This window comes from Garra rufa, chromosome 19 (genome assembly GCF_049309525.1).
Source record: "Garra rufa chromosome 19, GarRuf1.0, whole genome shotgun sequence".
Taxonomy (NCBI): domain Eukaryota; kingdom Metazoa; phylum Chordata; class Actinopteri; order Cypriniformes; family Cyprinidae; genus Garra; species Garra rufa.
In genome coordinates, this window is record NC_133379.1 from 38,620,402 (window position 1) to 38,644,619 (window position 24,218).

A 24,218-nucleotide genomic window follows, 5' to 3' on the forward strand; every position below is an offset into this window, starting at 1 on the left:
GGATCAAATAAATGCAGGCTTGGTGAGCAGAAGAGACTTCTTTAAAAAAACAAAAAATTACCAATGGTCAAAAATATTATTACCAATATATTTTTGACCAGTTATGTATTTTTGCTAAATATATATATATTATTTGGTATATAGAAAAGTAGCACTCTTGTAATGAATTGTTATTTCAGAGCATGAACCTGCGCTGCCGTCAGTGTGCATTAGTGACCAGCTCAAGTCACGTGTTGGGACTCACGCCGGAGACGAGATCGACCGCACGGAGTGCGTCATCCGCATGAACGACGCCCCAACCACTGGCTACGAATCAGATGTGGGCAACCGGACCAGCGTGCGCGTCGTGGCCCATTCCAGCGTTTTCCGGGTGGTTCGCAAACCTGCAGAGTTCCTCAATCGCTCAGAGAGCCCTGCCATCATATTCTGGGGCCCGTCGACGAAGATCGGCCGCGACGCCAAAGGGAACGCTGTACCGGCTGATCCAGAGAGTCAGTATGACCTACAGTAACCTGTCCTTCTTCTTCATCTCACCTGGCAAAATGCAGAAGTTTGACACGCTCTTTCAGAAGGAGACCGGCAGAGACAGGTAAACACCTTCACTTCATGTACTTTATTTGTGTTTATTTGTGTATTTTTGTTGTTTTTATTGTTACAACTGTAACATTTGCTCTAGCAGGGCAGGGCAATAAGAACAAAATAGTATCACAATTTTTTCCCCATGTCATTCAATACCATTATTTATTATTCTAATATTAATTTCAATATCCAAATGCAACCCACATACTTGTTAGACCTCAAAAATGAATGCATACATAACTTATTAATTTATTAAAACTTAAACAACTGAATCAATCTTTTAAAATGTTATCAAAATGATTGTATAACAGTTCATTTATGACAAAAATAATTTTTTAATTTGTTTATCATTGCATTTTTATTTGTTTTGTTTTTTTATTATATTTTTGTAAAAAATTAAACTTGTGTACTACAACAGTTTTGTTTTTGTACCATTAATATACTATTATAATTGTCGTTGTTATTATCTTCAATTGAATTAATTTTTTTAATTTTCTGTTTTTGGTTTTGTTGTTTTCTGTCATTTTTATTGTTTTTATTATTTTAAATGTCTATATAATTTTCATTCAACTTAACTAAATTACAATAATAATTGTGATCTTTTATCTTTTGTGTTTTTTTATTTTTTATTTATTGATAATAAAACCTGCAACATGGTTGAAATATCTTGGTTGTTAATAATAAAAAATATTAATAATAATATTGTGATATTTTCAATATTGTGGATGTTTATATATTTATTTTCATTTATTTTCATTTTTTTTGCTCAGTATTGTTTTTTGCTCATCACTAATTTTGTGTAATATAATAATACATGAAGAAATTAAGTAAACTTAAATATATGATTAAATATAATTTATCATAATAATTAATAATAAAATAAAATAATTTCAGTTATTTAAAAAAATAATACATTTAATAATACAATAATAATAATTATATTGTGAATATTGTTTTTCAATATTCTGGATTTATTTATTTTGTTAGTTTTATTTATTGATATTAAAACCTACAACATGTTTGAAATATTTTGGTTGTATGATATTTATTAAAATAATAATAATAATAATAATATCAATATTGCGCATATTGTTTTCAATATTGTGGATGTTTATATATTTATTAATTTTTTTATTTAAATTTTTTGCTCAGTATTGGTTTATTGCTCAGCCCTAATTTGTCCTTTACTGTACTGTTATAATATATGAAGATAAAATAAATAAATATAAAATAAATATAATTAATCCTATTAATTAATAATAAAATAATTTCAATTATTATAAAAATAAATGTAATACTAATTTTTTTCATGTAATCATTTATTAGAATAATAAATATATTTTTACATCTATATACAAACAGCTCTAATCAGTTCTTTATTGTATTGTCTGAAAATCTTTAAGCTTGCTAAGTTTTTCAGTGATTATTATTGTTTCACAGAAAGAAGTCTCAGTCCTGGTTAAGCACGGGCTGGTTTACCATGGTCATTGCCATAGAGATGTGTGACAACATAAAGGTTTATGGGATGGTGCCACCAAACCATTGTGGGTAAGACAAAATAATTCAACCTTCAAAAGGTCCAGTTTTTTATTATTCCAGTCTAAAAATGAATTGATATACTATAGTCCCTGAAATATAATTTCCTTAATTCTCTTTCCTGTAGGAAGCGTCCTCAGCCCAAACGGCTGCCTTATCACTATTACAAACCCAGAGGTCCAGACGAGTGTGTGACGTACCTCCAGAACGAGAGGGGGCGCCGTGGATCACACCACCGCTTCATCACAGAGAAACAGGTGTTTGCACGCTGGGCCAAGCAGTACAACATCAGCTACAGCCACCCAACGTGGTGAGAAACACAAGAGAAAACAACCCATCTGACTGGTGAGTTGGAGCCAAGATGGCGGCTTTCTGTACCTCTGTGACCTTTTGATCCAAAATGGCTGCTGGTTTTTCTTTGATCTGGATTAGTGACTGAGCCAAAATGGAGGCCTTGCAAAATCCAAGAAAAAACCAAGGGTGGACAATCTTAGTTGATTGAACGGATGACGGAATTGTTTATTGTCTTAAGCATGACGTTTTCAAAACCATCTACATGTTACTGCCGTTAAGTTTTCCTACTCTTTCTCTCACACAGTTTTTCACCCATAATCAGTTGTTTCTCACAGAACGGAGGCCTTTTGAATGAGAATGAAAGAGAAATATTTTATGTCAGCTGCCAAATGGAAGATTGACTTACATCCTGTGGTACAATCAACACATCTGAATGTTAGTTTTGTGAAACTACAAGACAATAGGAAGGAGAATTTAACAACTTTACAAACTTAAGAGTATGTTTTATTGTGTAAATAAGAACTATGTAAATTGTTATTCCAAACAAATATTTTTACAAGTTTATATGGTTTTAAAATGCCCTAAAAAAAGACAACACTACAGTAAACTATTTAAAAAACACACCTTTTTAAATGACCGGGTAAATGGCCATTTTAAATCACAACACATTTTGTGTACTTTTTGGGAAGCCTTTATACCTTTATGAATATGAAAACTTACCAAATGTCAGTTAAAGTTCTAGAACATTCTATTATTTCATTTAATATGGAATTTTGTCCACTATAAGAACATCTCCAGGTCATTTTTTTGACTAAGAAAACAAGGCCTATATAGGACTATTAATGTGTTTTGTATTTTGATAGTATTGCTATAACATTTAAACACATTTCACAGCCATTTTTCATTATTGAAATTATAAATTTAAATTTTACAGTACATTGTGTAAAGTGTACATCTTAGTAATATTTGTCGCATTGAATGCAATATATACTTATTTAAAAAAATGTCAATGTATTTTGCTTATTACTGTATTATCTCATACTGGAGATTTGTTATTGTTAACTAAACCTAAAACTTTTTGAAAAGTTTTTTTTTTTTTAATTTAAAGTATTTAAAAAAAACTTGACATTTTTTGAAAAATTTAACAATTTAATTTTTAATGCTTCATTAAAAATTAAAAAATAACTAAAACTATAACTTTTTTATTTGAAATTTAAAATTTTTTGAAAAAATGAATGATTTAACTTTTAATATAAAAAATATGTAATTTTTAAAAACCACTAAAACTGAAATTAAAATAAATTAAATAGAAGTATTTAAAAAGCTAATAAAACATACACATATACACAAAATTAATAAAACTTAAACCAAAATTAAAACGAAAACTGAAAACACAAAAACAAAAGCCAATTAAAATATTGATTTATAAAATATTAAAAGAAAAACTTGAATGAAAATTTGAAATGTAAGTACTAAAATAACTAAAACTGAAAAAATAAAGCCAAACTGATAAATGCACATAACAAAATTACAAGTAAATTGAAAACTGAAAATATACAAATAATAAAAATCTTATTAAAATATTGATAACTCTAATAATTGGTGCACATAATATATTTGTGTGTACTATGTATATTTATTATGTATATGTAAATACACACATGCATGGATTTAAGAAAAATATATTATGTCTATATATTAAATATATTTTTATATATGAAAATAAATGAATAAAATGTAAATATATACGGTATGTGTGTGTGTGTGTGTGTATATATATATATATATATATATATATATACACACACACACAGTACACACATATTATTTAAACAAAAACTTTTATTTCGGATGTGATTCATCACGATTAATATTTTGACAGCACTAAAAATAATACATAAATATAAACTAAACACTATAATGCCATAATCAGATTTTCTGCAATGTAAATCACATAATTCAATCATGTTATTAGAATTAGCAAAACATCTTATTGGACCTAAAATAGGCATTGTGTAAAATATAATTTTTTTGTGTGGTAAAATATGACCTGGACATATCATATAACCCAAGAAGTAAACAAAATGTACTACATTCATACTCACTAACAACAATCACAAACATACTGTCGCCGTTTAAAGTGTCAGCGGTGTTTAGAGGCCTTTCAGTTTATTCCGACTTTATACCTAGTAGTTGTAATGTTATTGATCAGTTGTACAACTTGAATTTCTCTGGCTACAGCTGTTAGTGTATAAACACACATTTAACACACTAGAACTCGCTTGTGTTTCCAAAGTATTTCATTTGACTGTTGTAAATGCTCTGCTCTCATTGGACCAAGCTGTTTCTGACACTGTGCTTTCATTGGAGAACTCAAGTTGTTGTTGGTAACAGGTAGTGGTAGTCTGGGTAACTTGTGTGCTGCTTTGAATGTCTTGCCTTCGATTTGTACAGAAAACCCACAAATAACACAAGCGCTCAGATTCATTTGAATTTAAGAAATAGTTCACCTAGAAATTAAAATGAGCTGAAAATGACCCTCAGGCCATCAAAGATGTAGATGAGTTTGTTTCTTCATCAGATTTGGAGAAATTTAGCATCACTTGCTCACCAATATGAATGGGTGCCGTCAGAATGAGAGTCCAAACAGCTGATAAAAACATCACAATAATCCACACCACTCCAGTCCATCAGTTAACATCTTGAGAAGCCAAAAGTTGCATTTTTGTAAGAAACAAATCCATCTTTAAGACATTTTGTGCATATTTTTCTCCTGTAGGAAACGTTATTATGGATTATTGACGGTGGTGTATGAAGTACCTGAAAGCCATACTTAAGTAAAAGTACAGATATCTTACCAGAAAACGACTTTGGTAGAAGTTACCATTTAGAATATTACTTGAGTAAAAGTCTAAAAAGTATGTGATATTTTTTGTACTGAAGTACAAAAAGTATTTTTTTTTTATCTTAAATATTGAAAGTAAAAGTACAAGTAAATGCAACATTTTTTTCTTTTTTTTGCAGTTGTGAGTTTATATTATCCATTTCTGAGAAAAAAAGTTTAGAGGTTATGTTGCAATTCTGACTTTATATCACCCAGTTCTGGGGAAAAAGTCAGAATTATGAGATACAGACTTGCATTTGTGAGGAAAAAAGTCAGAATTGTGAGATACAAACTCACATTTGTGAGGGAAATTATTTCTCACAATTGTGAGTTTATATTATCAATTTCTGAGAAAAAAAGTTTAAAGTTTATATTACAACTTTGACTTTATTTCTTTCTAATTGCGTGAGTTTATATCACGCAATTCGGGGAAAAAAGTCAGAATTGTGAGGGAAAAAAATCAGATTTGTGAGATACAAACTCGCAATTGTGAGGAAAATTATTTCTCACAATTGCAAGTTTATATGATCAATTTCTAAGGAAAAAAGTCAGAATTCTGAGTTTATATCTTACAATTCTGATAGTATTTCTTGGAACTGCAAGTTTATAATCACCCAATTCTGAGAAAAAAAGTCAGAATTGGGTTTGTATTACCAGAAATCCAGAATTTCCTAAAATGAAGTCAGAATTACGAGATACAAACTTGCATTTGTGAGATTTTTTTAATCTCGCAATTCTGACTTTTTTCTGAGGTAGAGTTTATAAACTTTGTTTTTGCTGATGGAAATAAAAAGGTGAAAGAAAGAAAACTAAATTTCAATGCAAATGCTAACTTTTTTTTGTAAGAAAACACTTCCTAGATAGAACACAATACTAATGTGAGATAATTTTGTTCAGCAAAATTAAGAAGAAAAAAAAAACTTTTTTCTCACAGTTGCAAGTTTACATCTCGCAATTCTGACTATTTTGTAGGAAGTAACTATAGGACATAAGAATATGCTTCCGGGAAATACATCGGAGTAAAGTATACATTTTAATTAGGAAATGTAGTGGAGTAAAAGTAGGCTGAAAAATAAAAACTGATTTCAAGTACAGATACTTCCAAAAAATATTTAAGTACTGTAACAAAGTATTATTACTTTGTTACATTACACCACTGATTACGGACTGGTATTTTGGCCAGAAGTGATTTTGGCCAGTTTAATGCAGTCTTTAATCGCAAGTCTTTAACCTGGAGTCCGAGTCAAGCCTGAAATCGAACAGAGCTAAAAAGGCTTGAATAAAGCTTGTTTGGCTTTAGATTAAATATTATTGATTATTATTCAAATATATTTGCCATAAACAACACTGAGCGCTTGTTATGTGATCCGTTCCGCTGTTTTGGCGCGTCATTTTAGGTCGAGTATGAAGTTTATAAAAATGCGACTCCAGTGGTTTAAAGTTAAGAAGCTTTAATGATGGATTTGTTTCTTACAAACACACAACTTCTGGCTTCTCAAGATGTTAACTGATGGACTGGAGTGGTGTGGATTATTGTGATGTTTTTATCAGCAGTTTGGACTCTCATTCTGACGGCACCCATTCACTCCATTAGTGATCCAATGCTACATTTTTCTAAATTCCTATGAAGAAATCTTGGATGGCCTAAAGGCGAGCGAAACCTAATTTTTAGGGCAACTATTCTTTTAAGTTGACCTTGCATCTACAAAAGATGCTTTTGTCGCCTCTAATCATCAAGTGTCAAAAATCAAAAGCATGAGACCAACTTCTAGTTTTGAATGACATATTTCATTGTGAACATCCCAAGTATTCAATTTTTCATTTTCAAGTCCTGCTTGATAATAATCTTAATTATCACCCACAACAGAGAACGTGTTTGTCTTCATTGGTTTCATTATTTAAAACCGACCATCTGCCTGAGCACAAGAGCAGAGGGATTGTGGGTAATAACCATCTGGGGCATTTGTATTATTTCCGGACAGGGTTGCAGACTGAAATCAGTATGTATTATTATGACAATGATGATTATTACTTATGACTGCAGTGATATGAGCTGATTGTTTTGCTCGTTCCTCATTATGAATGTTCTTGACATGCCTGTCTTAAAAAATAAACGTATACATTTGAAAACAGACTTGAGTTTCATGAATTGATTGTTTATGGTTCTAAACAATATTCATGACCATTCACTGATACAAACTGATTTTTCAATACAAAATGATTCACAAAAATGTACACTGATAAGGTCTTGACAGCTGTTTTTCCTGTGGTCCTTTTAATGTACTTCCTGTGGTCATCCTTTGGATTGGTCTGGAAATATGGAAGCAATTTTCTGCCTGAGTCCTGATAAACTGATCAATATGGCCTCCTGTATGAAAGACAAAAACACTTACTTAACCTAGACTGAACAGAATGATAACTGTAGACCACAAAACCAGTCAAAATGTTTAAATAAATAAGCTTTCCATTGATGTATGGTTTGTTAGGATAGGAACATTTTTGGCTGAGATACATCTATTTGGAAATTTGAGGATGCAAAAAAAATCTAAATATGAAGAAAATCACCTTTAAAGTTGTCCACATGAAGTTCTTAGCAATGCATATTACTAATCAAAAATTAAGTTCTGATTTTATATAAATTACTTTCAATTTTGTATTACTTCATGCTGAAGTTGTTACTGTATACTAAAAAAAATAATTTATATTAAAAAATATTTTCATTAATTAAAGTTATTTTAAGTGAAAAAAAACTAACACATTTTATATGTTGCATTAAAAACAAAACAAAAATTTTAAGTCAGTGTATTGTGATTATTATTACTGTATCTCTCTATACTGGAGTGTTGTTTTTGTTAACTAAAACTCTGAATCTGAAATAAAATAAAAACATAATGGTTTTCAAATACAGCTAACTTAAACCAAAATTAAAATGAAAACTGAAAATATAAAAATAAAATATTAACTAATATAATATTAGAAGAAAAACCTAAGAAAAATAAGTTTAAGTATTAAAATGACTTAAACTGCAATAAAAATAAGCCAAACAGAAATAAAAAAAACTGGGAAAAAAAGCTAAATGCATGTAACAAAATTACTCAGTTAAATTAAAAATAAACTAAAAATATAAAAATAATTTTTAAAGTTTTTTTTTTAATATTAATAAATACTGTAATAATACAAATGATACTAAACCCTATTATGCCGTTGTAAATCACAAAATTCAATTATCTAATTTATCTAATTTCTTTTAATTGTGAAAACTAAAAAAAATTATATAATTTTCATTAATTAAAGCTGAAATAAAAAATATTAGAAAAAAATAACTTAGTGTTAATTATTATATTATTATATTATTAAAATACTTGAAATAAAAAATAAGCCAAACAGAATGATGAAAAATATATATATACACAAAATTTTCTAAATGTACTATATTCATAATTGACACCAACAATCACAAACTTTAGCTGTAGCGTGGACTTCCGTTATTCTCATTGAATTAGAGTGATTTTTAAAACTTTATAGTTATAATTATCTTTCTTGGTGTGCATGGGCCTTTAAACAAAAAAGAACATGAATTTTGTCAAAAAAAAAAAAGGTTCAAATTAAACCATTTTTCCCTATGGACCCTTTACAGAAATGCATTTTCTGTCTCACCTCAGTGCGGATGGTGCGGCTGCCCTGCCCCGGACAGGTGTTGAGATAAAGGTCAAAGAGCACGCTGGGGTCAGTGATGTTTAGATTCTCATCGCCATCAACACTGGCCTCTAATCCCTGAAGACCACCGAACACCACCAGCATGTGCCTGACGGAGAACACTGAAATATATATCTTGCAGTATAATTAAAAGAATAGTTCACCTAGAAATAAACATTTGCTAATATGTTCTAACCCTGAGATCAGTTTTGGAGAAATATAGCATGACTTGCTCACCAGTGAATCCTCTGCAGTGAATGGGTGCCGTCAGAATGAGAGTCCAAACAGCTGATAAAAACAACACAATAATCCACACCACTCCAGTCCATCAGTTAACATTTTGAGAAGACAAAAGATGCATGTTTATAAGAAATAAAAACGTTTTTAACTTTAAACGGCTAAAACGAGTCCAAAATCCATTATAACACTTCCTCCAGTGCAAAAAGTCAATTTACAAGCCAAAAAAAGGCCAAAACACCTCTAAACTAATTTGTAGGTGAATTTTGATGTAAGAGGACAACAGGGGATAAATATTTTGACTGGAGGAAGCCTTATTTTAGATTTTGGACTGGTTTATGGCCAGATATTATGGTTTGAAGTTAAAACGTCCTAATTATTTGTGCTAGTGAGGCCAGCAGGGGGTGCTCACCCTGTGGTCTGTGTGGGTCCTAGCACCCCAGTATAGTGACGGGGACACTATACTGCCAAAAAAAAAGCACCGTCTTTCGGATGAGACGTTAAACCGAGGTCCTGACTCTCTGTGGTCATTAAAAATCCCAGGATGTCTTTCGAAAAGAGTAGAGGTGTGACCTCGGCATCCTGGCCAAATTTACCCATTGGCCTCTGACCATCATGGCCCCCGAATCATCCCCATATTCCGATTGGCTTCATCACTCTGTCTCCTCTCCACCAGTAAGCTGGTGTGTGGTGGGCGTTCTGGCGCACTATGGCTGCCGTCGCATCATCCAGGTGGATGCTGCACACTGGTGGTGGATGAGGAGATACCCCTGACACTGTAAGCGCTTTGAGTGTCTAGAAAAGCGCTATATAAAATGTAATGAATTATTATTATTAATATTATTATGGATTTGTTTCTTAGAAACACACAGCTTTTGGCTCCACAAGATGTTAACTGATGGACTGGAGTGCTGTGGATTACTTGTGGATTAATGTGATGTTTTTATCAGCTGTTTGGACTCTCATTCTGACGGCACCCATTCACTCCAGAGGATCCGTTGCTGAGCAAGTGATGCAATGCTACATTTCTCCAAATCCGACGAAGGAACAAGATCATCTACATCTTTGATGGCCTGAGGGTGAGGACATTTTCAGCAACTTTTTTCATTTAATTTCTGGCTGAACAATTGCTTTAACTAAACACATTCATCAACACTAAAATAAAACACGGACAGATACTCATGCAAACTTACTTGAATGGAGAAAGAGTGACGTGATCTACGTTGGTTCCTTTCTCTGATGTACCAATGGTCAGATCATATCCATCTTTATACGGACACTCTGTGAACACAGCGCCTACACAAACACACAGAATGTTTTTAATTTTACTAGTAGATGGCGAATAAAGAATGAAACTAGTGGGAAAAGGAAAAATAAATAGAACTCACTGAGACAGGAAGCCAGACGGACACCGTAGCCCCAGTACAGACCACCCTCTGTCCTCGGGACGTGAGGAGCCACAACAACACCTTTACACCGTTTACCCTCTGAAATACACACAAAGGGTTCAGACAAACATTTGAGCAACAGGTCTGAACAACAGTTTATGCTCTATAGTGTAATGTATCTGTGAAAATCAGTGTTGACAGCCATTACCGGGGTTTAAGTGCTTTTTAGGCATTTAAGCACATATGTGACCCTGGACCACAAAACCAGTCTTAAGTCGCTGGGGTATATTTGTAGCAATAGCCAAAAATACATTGTATGGGTCAAAATTATTGATTTTTCTTTTATGCCAAAAATCATTAGGAAATTAAGTAAAGATCATGTTACATTAAGATTTTTTGTAAAATTCCTACTGTAAACCTATCAAAATGTAATTTTTGATAAGTAATATGCATTGTTAAGAACTTAATTTGGACAACTTTAAAGGTGATTTTCTCAGTATTTTGATTTTTTTGCACCCTTAGATTCCAGATTTTCAAATAGATGTATCTCAGCCAAATATTGTCCTATCCTAACAAACCATACATCAATAGAAAGCTTATTTATTGAGCTTTCATATGTATATATCTCAGTTTTGTAAATTGTAAAATTTAACCTTATGACTGGTTTTGTGGTTCAGGGTCACATATGAAAAATTATAAAAAAAAAAAAAACATTTTTGGAAAATCACCATAGAATTTTTTTTTTTTTTAATGTTTATGACTGTTATAGTGTTAGCTGTTGTCCGTTTCCCCTATAACTTTGCAGGCTTGTTTAGAATCACCTGTCGAATGTGCTCAGCAGGTTTTGTGAAGTATTGAGTTTTTCTTTAGGCTTTATAGGATTTTAGGTACATTTGGACAGGCCCCTTTTCTAAACGACCCTGTTATAGCTTCCCAAAGAGTACATTTCAACATTTTTGGGATAATTATTGACATAGAGAGGCCAGAGAATTGTACAGCAGTTTTTACTACATCTCAATTATTTAACAAATGATTTGATTGACAGCAGTGGTTCTAGAGGCAAAGTTGTCCAGAATGAGGAGTTATATCATTTGATATGAATATTGCATGCATGTGTGAAAAATCGTGCAATGTATAACTGTTTACTCTCTTGAAAATATTAACCTCCCAGTGGCTGATTTCTTTAAAATTTCTCTCAGACCTTTGGAGGCTGGCCTCCGTTAATCTTGTCTAACGTGCTCAAAATTTGTCGGCCAGTGGTGGCCATGTTTTGAGATATACATATGTCCTTGTAGACACTTGTGGCACTTTGGACTAAGACCGTGCACACCAATTTTCATGTTCATAGGACTAATGGTTGCACAGTTATAGCCATTTTTATGTTTTTTTTTTAATAGCGCCACCAAGTGGCCAAGCTCTGCTATTTCTGTCCTGTGACCTCAGATTGAGCCCTTACACAAATAATGTTATTGCTCTCCAGACTATCTTTCTGCACTGGTTTGGTTCTGATCAAGCGAAAAACCTTGGACAAGTTCGCAAAAGTAGGTTTTGCGAAAATTTAAGACACTTGAGCCTGTGACTGACGGTATAGGATTTATGAGTGATTTCATACTTTTGATCACTATAGCGCCCCCGTCCGGCCAATTGGGGCGAGATTTGGTTGTTGGCAGTGTGAGTACTACCATCCCTCCAAGTTTCAAGTCTCTACGACTTACGGTTTGGTCTGCACTATCAGTAGTTTGTGGACATCCCTGATCCATGACAATTCTAACAATTGCAATAGGCTTTCAGCGCTACGCTCTTGAACCCCTAAAAAATTATGACAACTCATGCAGGGTGTGTACCTTTGTTTTGGTTCTTGTTGAGCTGTACAGTCACTCTCAGTCCAGGCTGTAGCTGTTTATCGATCTGAACATCCTGTAAATAGAATAGACAGACTGAGGTCACATCCTGTTCAATGAAAAATCAATCAGTCTGTGCAGCTTCAAACACACACCTTCCTCATCCCACAGTTGACGAAGGACCCTTTCCCTGGTTTGCACGGCTTATCGAGCACCACCCCTTCTCGAAACTCGGCCTCCTCATCGATGCGCATGTGATGTGGGCTGTCCAGAGGATTCAACAGACCTTAAAGGAAAAGTTCAGCCAGAAGTTATCATTTGCTGAAAATGTGCTCATCATCAAGCCATCCAAGATTGTTATTTCATCAGATTTGGAGAAATGCAGTATCACTTGCTCACCAATGGACCCTCTGCAGTGAACGGGAATGGGATCATAATAATCCACAAGTAATCCACACCACTCCAGTCCACCAATTAACATCTTGTAAAGCCAAAAGATGCATGTTTGTAAGAAACAAATCCATCATTAAGATGTTTTTTTTTATATTGGGAGTCCTCAGTACATAATATTGCTTTCTTCATTGAAAAGGTTGTCTGGTCTGAATCAGGAGAGGGGGAAAAAACTGTCCAAAACAGCCCTAAACAACATTTTCACTGGAGGAAAACGTTATTATGGATTATGGATTTATAATTTGGTCAGAAGTGACATTTTGAAGTTGAAACTTCCTTAAAATTATGGATTTGTTTCTTACAAACACACAGCTTTTGGCTTCTCAAGATGTTAACTGATGGACTGGACTGGAGTGGTGTGGATTATTGTGATGTTTTTATCAGCAGTTCTGGCGGCACCCATTCACTCCAGAGGATCCAATGATGGAAAATGCTAAATTTCTCTAAATCTGACGAAGAAACAAACTCATCTACATCTTGAATTTTCAGCCAATTTTCCTATTCATATAAACATATTTAAACTCATTAAGCAAACTCCAATAAAATTAAGTTTAGATTCTCATACTCACCAGCAAACTGAAGGTCTCGATGCTTCGGGAAGAAAGATTTCCGCAGATACCTGTGCAAAGCACAGATACAATGCTAAATCTGCTGTCTATATGTACTGAAATGACTGAAATGTGATGGTGACAGCACTTACTGTGGACACTCGATGTATTGCAAGATGCGTGCGAGCTGAATGCAGGCCTGGCCTTTCTTCCCAACGCCTTTGAACTCTCCCTCAACGCTCCTGACATAAAGATAATATGAGTTCCTAACAATTTGAATAGCTGGTACATGATAATCAATGACAAAAACTATAAAGTATCAACTCACTTTGCATCCTCCCCCAGCTCATCGAATATGATCACCTCATCCACACAGAACACACCGCAGGCGCGGGCGATCTGACCCGCCAGATACGTACGCAGCTCTGGCGACTGAGCATTATCCATCACTGAACCGGGAAGAGCCACGCTCAACGTATATAAACGACCTGACAAGACAAAACAAATAAGAAAGGTATAGTACTCTGGTATAATACTGTATATAGTAGCAGTCTTATTTTAATTTTATCTTTGGTGCACTATTAAAGTTCTTATTAATGTTTAGATTATTATTTTGTTTCCATTTTAATTTTAGTTAAAGCTTTAGTCGTTTTTTGTGTGTTTCTGTTTTGTTTTTTTATGTATATGATATATTTGTATTATTCTTTATTTAAGTTTTAATTATTTTGGTACATTAACACTATTTAATGCTATATGTACCCTGGACCACAAAACCAGTTTTAAGTAGCACAGGTTTATTTGTAATACATTGTATGGGTCAAAATTAGGAATTTTTCCTTTTATGACAAAAATCATTAGGATATCAAGTAAAGATCATGTTCAATGAAGATATTTTGTAAATGTCCTACCGTAAATATATTGAAACATAATTTTTGATTGGTTATATGCATCGCTAAGTACTTTCTTTAGACAATTTTATAGGCGAATTTCTCAATATTTTTATGTTTTTAAACTCCTCAGATAATGCTCAGATTTTTTGGCACCCTGTATAAATCTCAATTTAAAAAGAAAAATCAGTTATGACAGGTTTTGTGGTCCAGAGTTTTTATTTAATTATATATATATATATATATATATATATGTGTGTGTGACCCTGGACCACAAAACCAGTCATAAGGTTAAATTTTACAAAACTGAGATGTATACTTCATATGAAAGCTCAATAACTAAGCTTTCTATGGTTTGTTAGGATAGGACAATATTTGGCCGAGATACAACTGTTTGAAAATCAGGAATCTGAGGGTGCAAAAAAATCAAAATACTGAGAAAATCACCTTTAAAGTTAAGTTCAAATTAAGTTCTTAACAATGCATATTACTAATCAAAAATTACATTTTGATATGTTTACAGTAGGAATTTTACAAAAAATCTTCATGGAACATGATCTTTACTTAATTTCCTAATGTTTTTTGGCATAAAAGAAAAATCAATAATTTTGACCCATACAATGTATTTTTGGCTATTGCTACAAATATACCCCAGCGACTTAAGACTGGTTTTGTGGTCCAGGGTCACACACACACACACACACATATATACATATACATATACATATATATATATATATATATATATATATATATATATATATATATATATATATATATATGCACTTAGTTTATATTTTAAATTTCATACATATTTTATATTTCAGATTTTATTTCAGTTAACATTTGTTTTATTTCAAGTTTTATGTAATTATACAATTTTTAGTTTTAGTTAACTATAATGTATAGTACAATATGTAGTACAGAACAGGGGGTTTTCAAACTGGGGTCCATGGAAAAACAGTATAAAAAAATGTATTAATAAATAAAAATTGGAAAAAATACTTTTAAAAAAATAATTAAAATATATAATCATTTAAAAATATATAATTAATAAACACATAATGCAGTACTACAGCGAGTAGAAAAAAATAATAATAACATTTATATAACATTATTGTTTTCAATACATCAATTCGATTTTTTTTTTAGTATATGAAACTATAGTTGCCTTTTCAATTTTAGCATGGGTGTCCCTCGCACAAGGATTATCATATTTGTGAGTTCATCTAAAAATGGCAAGTTTAAAATTCCTAGTATAGTATCCATTATAGTGGGATGTACACAGTCTAATACAAATATTGCATGATGGTGCTGCTCACCTTTACTTTCCTTCTCTTCCTGTTGAACCCGCTGCTCATGTTCCTCTTCTTCTTTCTTCTTCTGCTTCTGCTTCTCTTTCTCCAGCTGTTGGATGAGTTTGCGCTCTTTCCACTGTCTCCTCTCTTCTTTCTCTGGGGCAAAAACGCAGACAGCAGTTATGAAGTCAGCACTACAATATTACATTTAATATATGAATTACTAAAGCATCTAAATAATCAACATCAAAAATTTGCTGAAAGTGAAAACCCTATCGCACATCTTCAGCTCATGGATCATGAATGTTTTTTTGCTGTGAAATCTCCACTGATTTTTATAAAGTAAACATAAGAATAACATTGATATTATTAACAATATTTTAAGAGGAACACAAACTGGATTTAAGATAATAATCTATAATTTTTTAGGAAAATCATGCTGAAATGATTATCAACTATGATAATCAGGCTTTTGAGACTCTTTAAATTATTCATCTCTCAATAATTAAGGTATATTGCATTGCATTATATGTTTTGATCATAAAATAAGCATATAAACGTTATTACACATAATACTAAGACATATTATTGGGAGATATTGAGTGACAGCTGATATTTACATGCATTTAATGCAAGTTATACTATAATTATTTGATTGACATCACAAACGGTCAGAATTAAATACGAAATGTACAATATTTTAACTTTGTCACTTACTTTGTTCTTTCAATTTCCTCCAGTCTATTTTCTCTTCGCCCTACAAATAGGAATATTATAAACACGTGATATTAAACCAACATAAACACAGCTTTAAACAGTTTTAGACCATAAATGTGACACAAAACAACCTGCCAATAAAGTCATTTTTATCATTTCAAACGTATAACGAATACAGTATTATAAAAAGCACAAATTAAGTTCAAACCTTTTCATTTGAGGGTGTATTTGGTTTATTTTTCTTCACTGGAGGTTCATTCGCCATGCTGCTCTATGTGTGTTACACCTGCAGTGAGCCTCGAAAGAACAAACACCCTAAATATTTAGTTCCTAACGTTCTTTGCAAACACTGACGTCTTTTTTATTTAGCCCAACGTGATTTTCTTACTACATCAATACATATATATTTCATATATTTATTTTCAGCATAGAAATAAAGAATTAATACTCAAATCAGGAGAAGTTTTGCAGTTATTGCAGTGGATGAGAGTGTTGTGACGGACGGATTTAACAGACGCGCTTCCTCTACAGAACAGGCTCTGAGTGAAAAACATCGCGAACTCGAGCCTCGAATAAAACCATTAAAATATCAGAGCTAAACATCAAACAGCGGATTAAACAACACTTGACAGTTCTATAAATACCTCAACACCACACATCACATCATGGTAAGAAGAAAAAACTGCTAGTGTCGTGTGAAAGTCGTTGTTTAGTCTGGGTCTGGCTGACATGTGGCTGTGTGTCTGTTTATGTGTCGCTCAAATAATAATGGGTTTAAGATTTTAACATATATTTTATACGTAACTACATCCATTGTGTTTGTTATGAAAAAGCTGTAAACATTTAACATTTTCTCTATATGTAAATAAACTAAACTGATTTTTTAAGATTTCTCTTCTGCTTACCAAGTCTACATTTATTTGATCCAAAATACAGCAAAAACACTATTACTATTTAAAATAACTGTTTTTCATTTGAATATGTTTAAAAAAGGTAATTTATTTCTGTGATCAAAGCTAATTTTTAAGCATCATTACTTCAGTCTTTAGTGTCACATGTTTTTTCAGAAATCATTCTAATATTCTGATTTGCTGTGCAAGAAACATTTTTATTATTATTATTCTCTATATTTAGAACAGTAGAGTACTTTTTTTTCAGAATGATTTGATAAACAGAAAGATCAGCATTTATCTGAAAAAAAAGCTTTTGTGACATTATACACTATACCATTCAAAAGCTTGGAGGAATTATAGACATTAATTTAGCAAGGATGCTTTAAAATTGATCAAAGTGTTGATAAAGACATTTATAATGTTACAAAAGTGTTCTATTTTACATAAATGCTGTTCCTCTGAACTTTCTAAAAATCTACTCTATGTTTTTTGAGAAGCAAATCAGATTATTAGAATGGTTTCTGAAGGATCATGTGACAAATTCAGATTTAAAATCAGGAATAAATTACATTTTAAAATATATTAAAATAGAAAGCTGTTATTTTAAATATTTCACAATATTATTGCTTTTGCTATACTTTGGATTAAATAAATACAGGCTTGGTGAGCAGAAGAGACTTTTTTTTTACAAAAGCATTACAAATCTTATTGTTCAAATGTTTGACTGGTAGTATATATTCTAATCTATAATATTTTTTCTTCAGTATAATCATGGCGATATAGTTATAAAGGCGATTTAAAATGTATCTTAATTATAATGTACAATAAAATAATAATAATACATCTATATAATGTGTAGAGATATTTTGTATTTTCCAGTTTAATTTTAGTTAAAGTTGTAGTAACCTTGTTGTATGCTTTTAACCTTTTGTTAACAGTTTATGCCTATTAAAAACGATGTCTATGTAGTTTTTATTTAAATTTTTGTTAGGATTTTAATTTTAGCTAGATCAGGATAAACTAAATAAAAATGAGAAATGTTGCCTTGACAGCTAGATGAAATAAAATATTTAAAAAAAATGTTTTGTATATTTTATTTCAGTTAACATTCTTTTTATTTTGAGTGAAATTTTCATTTTGTTTTTTAATTTTATAAAACTAGAGTAACTAAAGCTATATTTGATAATACACTACTGCTCAAAAGGTTGGGACCAGTAAGATTTTTAATGTTTTTTTTAAAGAAATTTCTTATGCTCATCAAGGCTGTGGTGATTTGATTAAAAATGCTGAAAAAAATGTAATATTGTCAGATATTCTCACGATGTAAAACTATGTTTTTCTATATTAATATACATTAAAATTTCATTTATATTATCTGTTGAATTTTCAGGATCATTACTCCAGTATTCAGTGTCACATGATCTTTCAGAAATCATTCTAATATGCTGATTTATTATCAGGGCTGGAAACAATTGTGCTGCTTAAAATATTTTTTATATGTTTTTAGGGATTCTTTGATCAATGAAAGGTTAAAAAGAACAGTATTTACATTTACATTGTTAAAAAAGATTTACATTTTAAACGCTGTTCTTTTTAACTTGTTATTCATCAAAGAATCCTGAAAAAAGAAAGACAGGTTCCACAAAAATATTAAGCAGCAAAACTGCTTCCAACATTGATAATTGTAATAATAAATCAGCATATTAAAATGATTTCTGAAGACTGGAGTAACAGTGGATGAAAATTCAGCTTTGCTGAATAATTTATATTTTAAAGTACATTAAAATAATAAAAAATTATATTGTAATAATATTTTGCAATATTACAGTTTTCTGTATTTTTGATCAAATAAATGCAGCCTTAATGAGCATAAGAGACTTTAAAAAACTTTATAAGACTTACTGATCCCAAACTTGTGAGTGGTATGGTATATATATATAGTTTTTTTTTGTCAAATAAGTTTTTTATTTAGTTATCGAATAACCTTGCAAAAATTAATTTTCTGATATGCACAAAAAACTTACAGATACAAAACAAAAAATAAAATGTAACACCCCTTCCACAGCCTGTAAGTATACAATACAGTGAGTGGTATGGTATATTTATTACATACTACACCACATCTTAGTTAAATTATGCCAGAACTTTGAGCCATTACTGTGAAGCCAGCGTTTATAATATTTGTTTTTCATCTGATGTTGTTATAACAAGCCCCAGTGAGTCACATTTGCATGTTATCTTTACACCTATTTGTTTGCACTTTGATTTGTGATGCATATCACGTGTTGCCTATAGTCATATTTCCCATGACTACCTCTGTATTCAATGTAGCTATAAGAAGGTGGACTCGGATGTTTCAGTTCTGATCATAGTGGGACAGTTTCATATTTGGGAAAACCATTAATGGTCACAATTGAGTTTCAATTGAGAATATCAGTATTGTGTTTCCAGTTGCGGTTGAACTAATTTTCAAATGATCTTGTGTCCGTCCACAGCCGCAGAACGAGCACATCGAGTTACACCGCAAGCGGCATGGCTACCGTCTGGACCACCACGAGAGGAAGAGGAAGAAGGAGAGCCGTGAGGTGCACGAGCGATCGCACAAAGCCAGAAAGATGATCGGCCTCAAAGCCAAACTCTACCACAAACAGAGACACTCTGAGAAGATCCAGATGAAGAAGACGTGAGCTTTGCTTTACTTTGGTCGAAATATAGGCAAAAATGATCAAGGAGGTTTGCTAAACTATTGTGTTCATTTGTGTTCAGCATTAAGATGCACGAGCAGAGGAAGAGCAAACAGAAGGATGATGACAAGACACCAGAAGGAGCCGTGCCAGCTTACCTGCTGGACAGAGAGGGACAATCACGCGCCAAAGTGCTGTCCAATATGATCAAGCAGAAGAGGAAAGAGAAAGCTGTAAGTGTCCAATCAGGGTAATTATGGAATTAGAATGATTTCTGAAGACTCGAGTGATGATGCTGAAAATGCATCTTTGATCACAGGAATAAATTACATTTTACAATATAATTACATAGAAAACCATTCCATTAAAATTGTAATAATATTTCACAATAGTACAATATTTACTGTATCTTTAATAAAAAAAATGCAGCCTTGGTGAGCAGAAGAGACTTATTGTATTAACATTAACAAATCTTAATTTTCCAATCCTTATCAGAAGTTTAAAATGTAGCCGAGCAAAAAACTTCTCATTTGGTGCGAATACACTACCAGTCAAAAGTATTTTTTTTATGTTTTTTTAAGAAGTCTCTTCTGCTCACCAATCCTGCATTTATTTGATCCAAAGTACATCCAAAACAGGAACATTTCCAAATATTTTTATTATTTAAAATAACAGTTTTCTATTTGAATGTACTGTACAATGTAATTTATTCTTGTGATTTCAAAGCTGAATTTTCAGCACCATTACTTCAGTCTTCAGTGGCACATTATCCTTCAGAAATCATTCTAATATTCTGATTTGATGCTTAAAAAAAAGATAATTCCAAATTTATCAAAGTGATGATAAAGACATTTAGAATGTTACAAAAGATTTCTATTTCAGATAAATGCTGTTCCTTTGAACTTTCTATTCATTTCAGCAGTTTTTAACATAATATTTTTTGAGCAGCAAATCAGAATATTAGAATGATTTAGAAAGGATCATGTGACTGGAGTAATGATGCAAAAAATTCTGCTTTGAAATCACAGGAATAGATTATACTTTAAAATACATGAAGTTTTTTTATTTTATATGGTAAAAACATTTCAAAATCTTACTGTCTTTTATGTACTTTGGATCAAATAAATGCAGGCTTGGTGAGCAGAAGAGACTTCTTTAAAAAAACATTACAACTCTGGTAGTGTATATGAAACTTTTCAGTAAAAAACATTTATATTTTAATGTTCAAACATAAAAATTTGACCAATCCAGACAGTTATCAATGGATTAAACCAAGCCACAGCCTTCCTTTTTTGTATATTTCTCTCCAATTATGCACATTTGGTAGTGTGACACATTACAGAAGTTTTGCAAAGACTGTTTGCAAATGCCAATGACATGTAGCCTTTTTTGTCCATGCTAAGTATGAGGTTTGTTTATGTGTCCCTTTAGGGAAAGTGGGAGGTTCCTTTACCAAAGGTCCGAGCCCAGGGTGAAACTGAGGTTCTGAAGGTCATCCGCACAGGAAAGAGACAGAAAAAGGCCTGGAAGAGGATGGTGACCAAAGTCTGCTTCGTAGGAGAAGGATTCACACGCAAACCGCCCAAATACGAGCGCTTCATCAGACCTATGGTAAAATATTGCACGTGTGAACTTATCACGAAAGGTTTACATTATTATTTAATTATAATTATTTTTGGGTACCGTGGAAGTCAAAAGTTTACATACATCTTGCAGAATCTGCAAAATGTTAATTTTTTATCAAAATACATAAGTGGGATCATACATAATACATGTTATTTTTTTATTTAGTACTGACCTGAATAAGATATTTCACATAAAAGATGTTTACATACAGTCCATAAGAGAAAGTAATAGTTGAATTTATAAAAATGACCCTCTTCAGAAGTCTACATACAGAATGATCCACAGCTGTGTTTTTTTATTTAGTGATAGTTGTTCATGAGTCCCTTGTTTGTCCTGAACAGTTAAACTGCCTGCTGTTCTTCAGAAAAATCCTTCAGGTCATCTTCATGTTTCGCAGAAGACAAATTTAGTTAAATTTACCCTGATTCTTCAAATTCAAAAAGTTTTCACTCCTGGATCTTAATGCATGGTTTTTCCTTCTGAAGCATCAGTGAGTGTTTGAACCTTCTGTAATAGTTTCATATGATTCCCTCAGTTGTCCTCAGTGAGAAAAGATGGATCTCAAAATCATCCAGTCATTGTTGGAAAGGGTTCAAATACACAACAATGCTGAAAAAAACAAAGAATTAATGGAACCTGAAGGATTTTTCTGAAGAACAGAAAGCAGTCTAACTGTTCAGGACAAACAAGGGATTTATGAACAACAATCACTAAATAAAAACACAGCTGTGGATCATTCAGGTAACAACACAGTATTAAGAAAATCAAGGGGGTGTACAATTTTGAACAGGGTCATTTTGATAAATTCAACTATTATTTTCTCTTGTGGAATATATGTAAACATCTATGTGACAAATCTTACTCAGGTCAGTGTTAAATAAAAAATAACATGCATTTTTTATGATCCCTCTTGTTTAAAAAAGAAAAATTCTTTGACTTCAACTGTATAAATATTTTTTTGAGTTTTAATTTTTAATATCTACAGGGTCTGAGGTTTAAAAAGGCACACGTCACTCATCCCGAACTGAAGGCCACGTTCTGTTTGCCCATCCTGGGTGTGAAGAAGAACCCATCTTCATCCCTTTACACTACTCTAGGGGTCATCACCAAGGGAACAGTCATCGAGGTCAACGTCAGTGAGCTCGGATTGGTCACACAGGGTGGAAAGGTCATCTGGGGTGAGTGTCTGATTGGCTCTTCACTTTTTGCCAATGCGGTACAGGATGAAAAACTAAGATACGATCTTGTGTTTCAGGTAAATATGCCCAGGTGACGAATAACCCAGAAAACGATGGTTGCATCAATGCCGTGTTGCTTGTATAATGGAAAGCTGAAACGTTTGATTCAGAACTGTGCCTCTGAGTGCAGCCGGGAACGGCGCTTGTGTGGAATACTATTGTCATCGGAATCATCTTAGCAATCATAAGAAGATATGAAGACCGCCGAGTCGAGTTTAGTCGTCACATCTGGACCCAAGGCTCACAAGAACATGTGGATCAGAAATAAAGTGCTGTTTATATTCAAATAAAGAGTTTCTCTTTGCATTTGTTGTTTTTCACAAATGGTTCTGTGTTAGGAGAGCAGCTGAAATAGCTGTATTTGCACAGTATCCTGGGACAATTCACACCTGCCATTTAGATTATTCAGATGCCATAAAAAGGTAATCATTTACTTGAAGTGAGTCATTATTTTAAGTGACATTTAAAATAGGCCTCAAATGTGCAATGTTACATTGCTTACTACTGAATCTTATAAAATATATTAAAATAGACTGTTTTATTTTAAATAGTAAAAATATTTCAATCTTACTTTTTTTTGCTGTACTTTGGATCAAATAATTGCAGGCTGATTTAAAACAAAAAATCTGGTAGTGAATATGAAACTTTTCAGTAAAATCTGGGTTTTATTTATTTTTAAACAATATATTCTGTCTTTGACTAAATCAAAATAATTATGGGAATAATTATTGTGCTCATTTGTTTTTGGTAAACTTGATTTGTTTGGGATTAGTTAGATTTTTAATGCTTTTTAAAGGAGACTTTTCTGCTCATCAAGGCTGTTTATTTGTTACAAAAATATGGGAAAAAAAAACAGTAATATTGTAAAATATTATTGCTCTATTTTATTATACTTTAAAATAGAATTTATTCCGGTGATGCAAGTCTGAATTTTCAGCATCATTACTCCAGTATTTAGTGACACATGATCCTTCAGAAGCCTGTGACGTTTTTTTGGAAGCCTGTGATACAAATTATTTGATGAATAAAACAAGGAAGTGTTAATTTGGTAAAAAGTGATATTAAAGACTTATAGTGCCAGAAAGATTTCTATTTTGAACAAATTATGTTCTTTTTAACCTTTGATTCATCAAAGAATCCTGAAAAAGTATCACAGGTTCCAAAAAAATATTAAGCAGGACTGGAGTAATGATGCTGAAAAATTCAGCTTTACATCCCAGAAATAAGTTATATTTGAAAGTATATTAAAATAGAAAGCAGTTTTTTAAAATTACAATAATATTTCATATTATAACCTTTTTTCTCTATTTTTTAAAATTAATAAATCAAACTTTGATAAGCATAGGACACTTATTTAAAATATTTAAAATCTTACTGATCACACATTTTAAAATATAGGCATTTTTATACTATTTCTAGGAT

The 24,218-nt window shown here is 32.0% G+C and overlaps 3 protein-coding genes across 3 annotated transcripts in view; 2 read left to right on the forward strand and 1 right to left on the reverse strand.

Annotated features, from left to right (window-relative positions):
* Positions 1 to 3,470, forward strand: part of st6galnac6 (ST6 (alpha-N-acetyl-neuraminyl-2,3-beta-galactosyl-1,3)-N-acetylgalactosaminide alpha-2,6-sialyltransferase 6) — a 7,598-nt gene extending 4,128 nt beyond the window's left edge. The window contains 5 exon segments of the mRNA XM_073824832.1: positions 180 to 228; positions 231 to 454; positions 456 to 589; positions 2,020 to 2,127; positions 2,243 to 3,470. Coding sequence (XP_073680933.1) covers positions 180 to 228; positions 231 to 454; positions 456 to 589; positions 2,020 to 2,127; positions 2,243 to 2,429 — 702 coding nt within the window. The 3' untranslated portion in view covers positions 2,430 to 3,470.
* Positions 3,471 to 6,727: 3,257 nt separating this feature from the next.
* spout1 (SPOUT domain containing methyltransferase 1) lies at positions 6,728 to 16,636 on the reverse strand. Its single transcript, XM_073824511.1, has 12 exons — positions 16,564 to 16,636; positions 16,356 to 16,395; positions 15,663 to 15,794; positions 13,782 to 13,941; positions 13,606 to 13,695; positions 13,475 to 13,524; positions 12,611 to 12,741; positions 12,459 to 12,531; positions 10,615 to 10,713; positions 10,420 to 10,522; positions 8,951 to 9,098; positions 6,728 to 7,661 (listed from the first exon to the last, which is right to left on the reverse strand). Exons 1-12 carry the CDS (start codon positions 16,618 to 16,620, stop codon positions 7,587 to 7,589), a joined length of 1,158 nt encoding a protein of 385 aa, XP_073680612.1. The 5' UTR covers positions 16,621 to 16,636; the 3' UTR covers positions 6,728 to 7,586.
* A 246-nt stretch (positions 16,637 to 16,882) lies between these two features.
* Positions 16,883 to 23,102, forward strand: nsa2 (NSA2 ribosome biogenesis homolog (S. cerevisiae)). The gene is made up of 6 exons (XM_073824495.1): positions 16,883 to 17,023; positions 19,744 to 19,931; positions 20,015 to 20,165; positions 21,364 to 21,543; positions 22,544 to 22,736; positions 22,814 to 23,102. The coding sequence occupies exons 1-6, from the start codon at positions 17,021 to 17,023 to the stop codon at positions 22,879 to 22,881; spliced, it is 783 nt and encodes a 260-aa protein (XP_073680596.1). The 5' UTR covers positions 16,883 to 17,020; the 3' UTR covers positions 22,882 to 23,102.
* The last annotated feature ends 1,116 nt before the right edge of the window (positions 23,103 to 24,218 follow it).

What these genes read in the sequence shown, in the direction of transcription:
- spout1 (XM_073824511.1), bottom strand. Translation starts at nt 16,620, where the DNA reads ATGGCGAATGAACCTCCAGTGAAGAAAAATAAACCAAATACACCCTCA. An exon ending in GGAAGAGAAGGAAAGTAAAG is followed by an intron (nt 13,942 to 15,662) that starts GTGAGCAGCACC and finishes TTGTCTTGTCAG; the next exon opens with GTCGTTTATATACGTTGAGC. An exon ending in GTCACTCTTTCTCCATTCAA is followed by an intron (nt 9,099 to 10,419) that starts GTAAGTTTGCAT and finishes GTTCTCCGTCAG; the next exon opens with GCACATGCTGGTGGTGTTCG.
- nsa2 (XM_073824495.1), top strand. An exon ending in AAGATCCAGATGAAGAAGAC is followed by an intron (nt 19,932 to 20,014) that starts GTGAGCTTTGCT and finishes ATTTGTGTTCAG; the next exon opens with CATTAAGATGCACGAGCAGA. An exon ending in AGCGCTTCATCAGACCTATG is followed by an intron (nt 21,544 to 22,543) that starts GTAAAATATTGC and finishes TAATATCTACAG; the next exon opens with GGTCTGAGGTTTAAAAAGGC.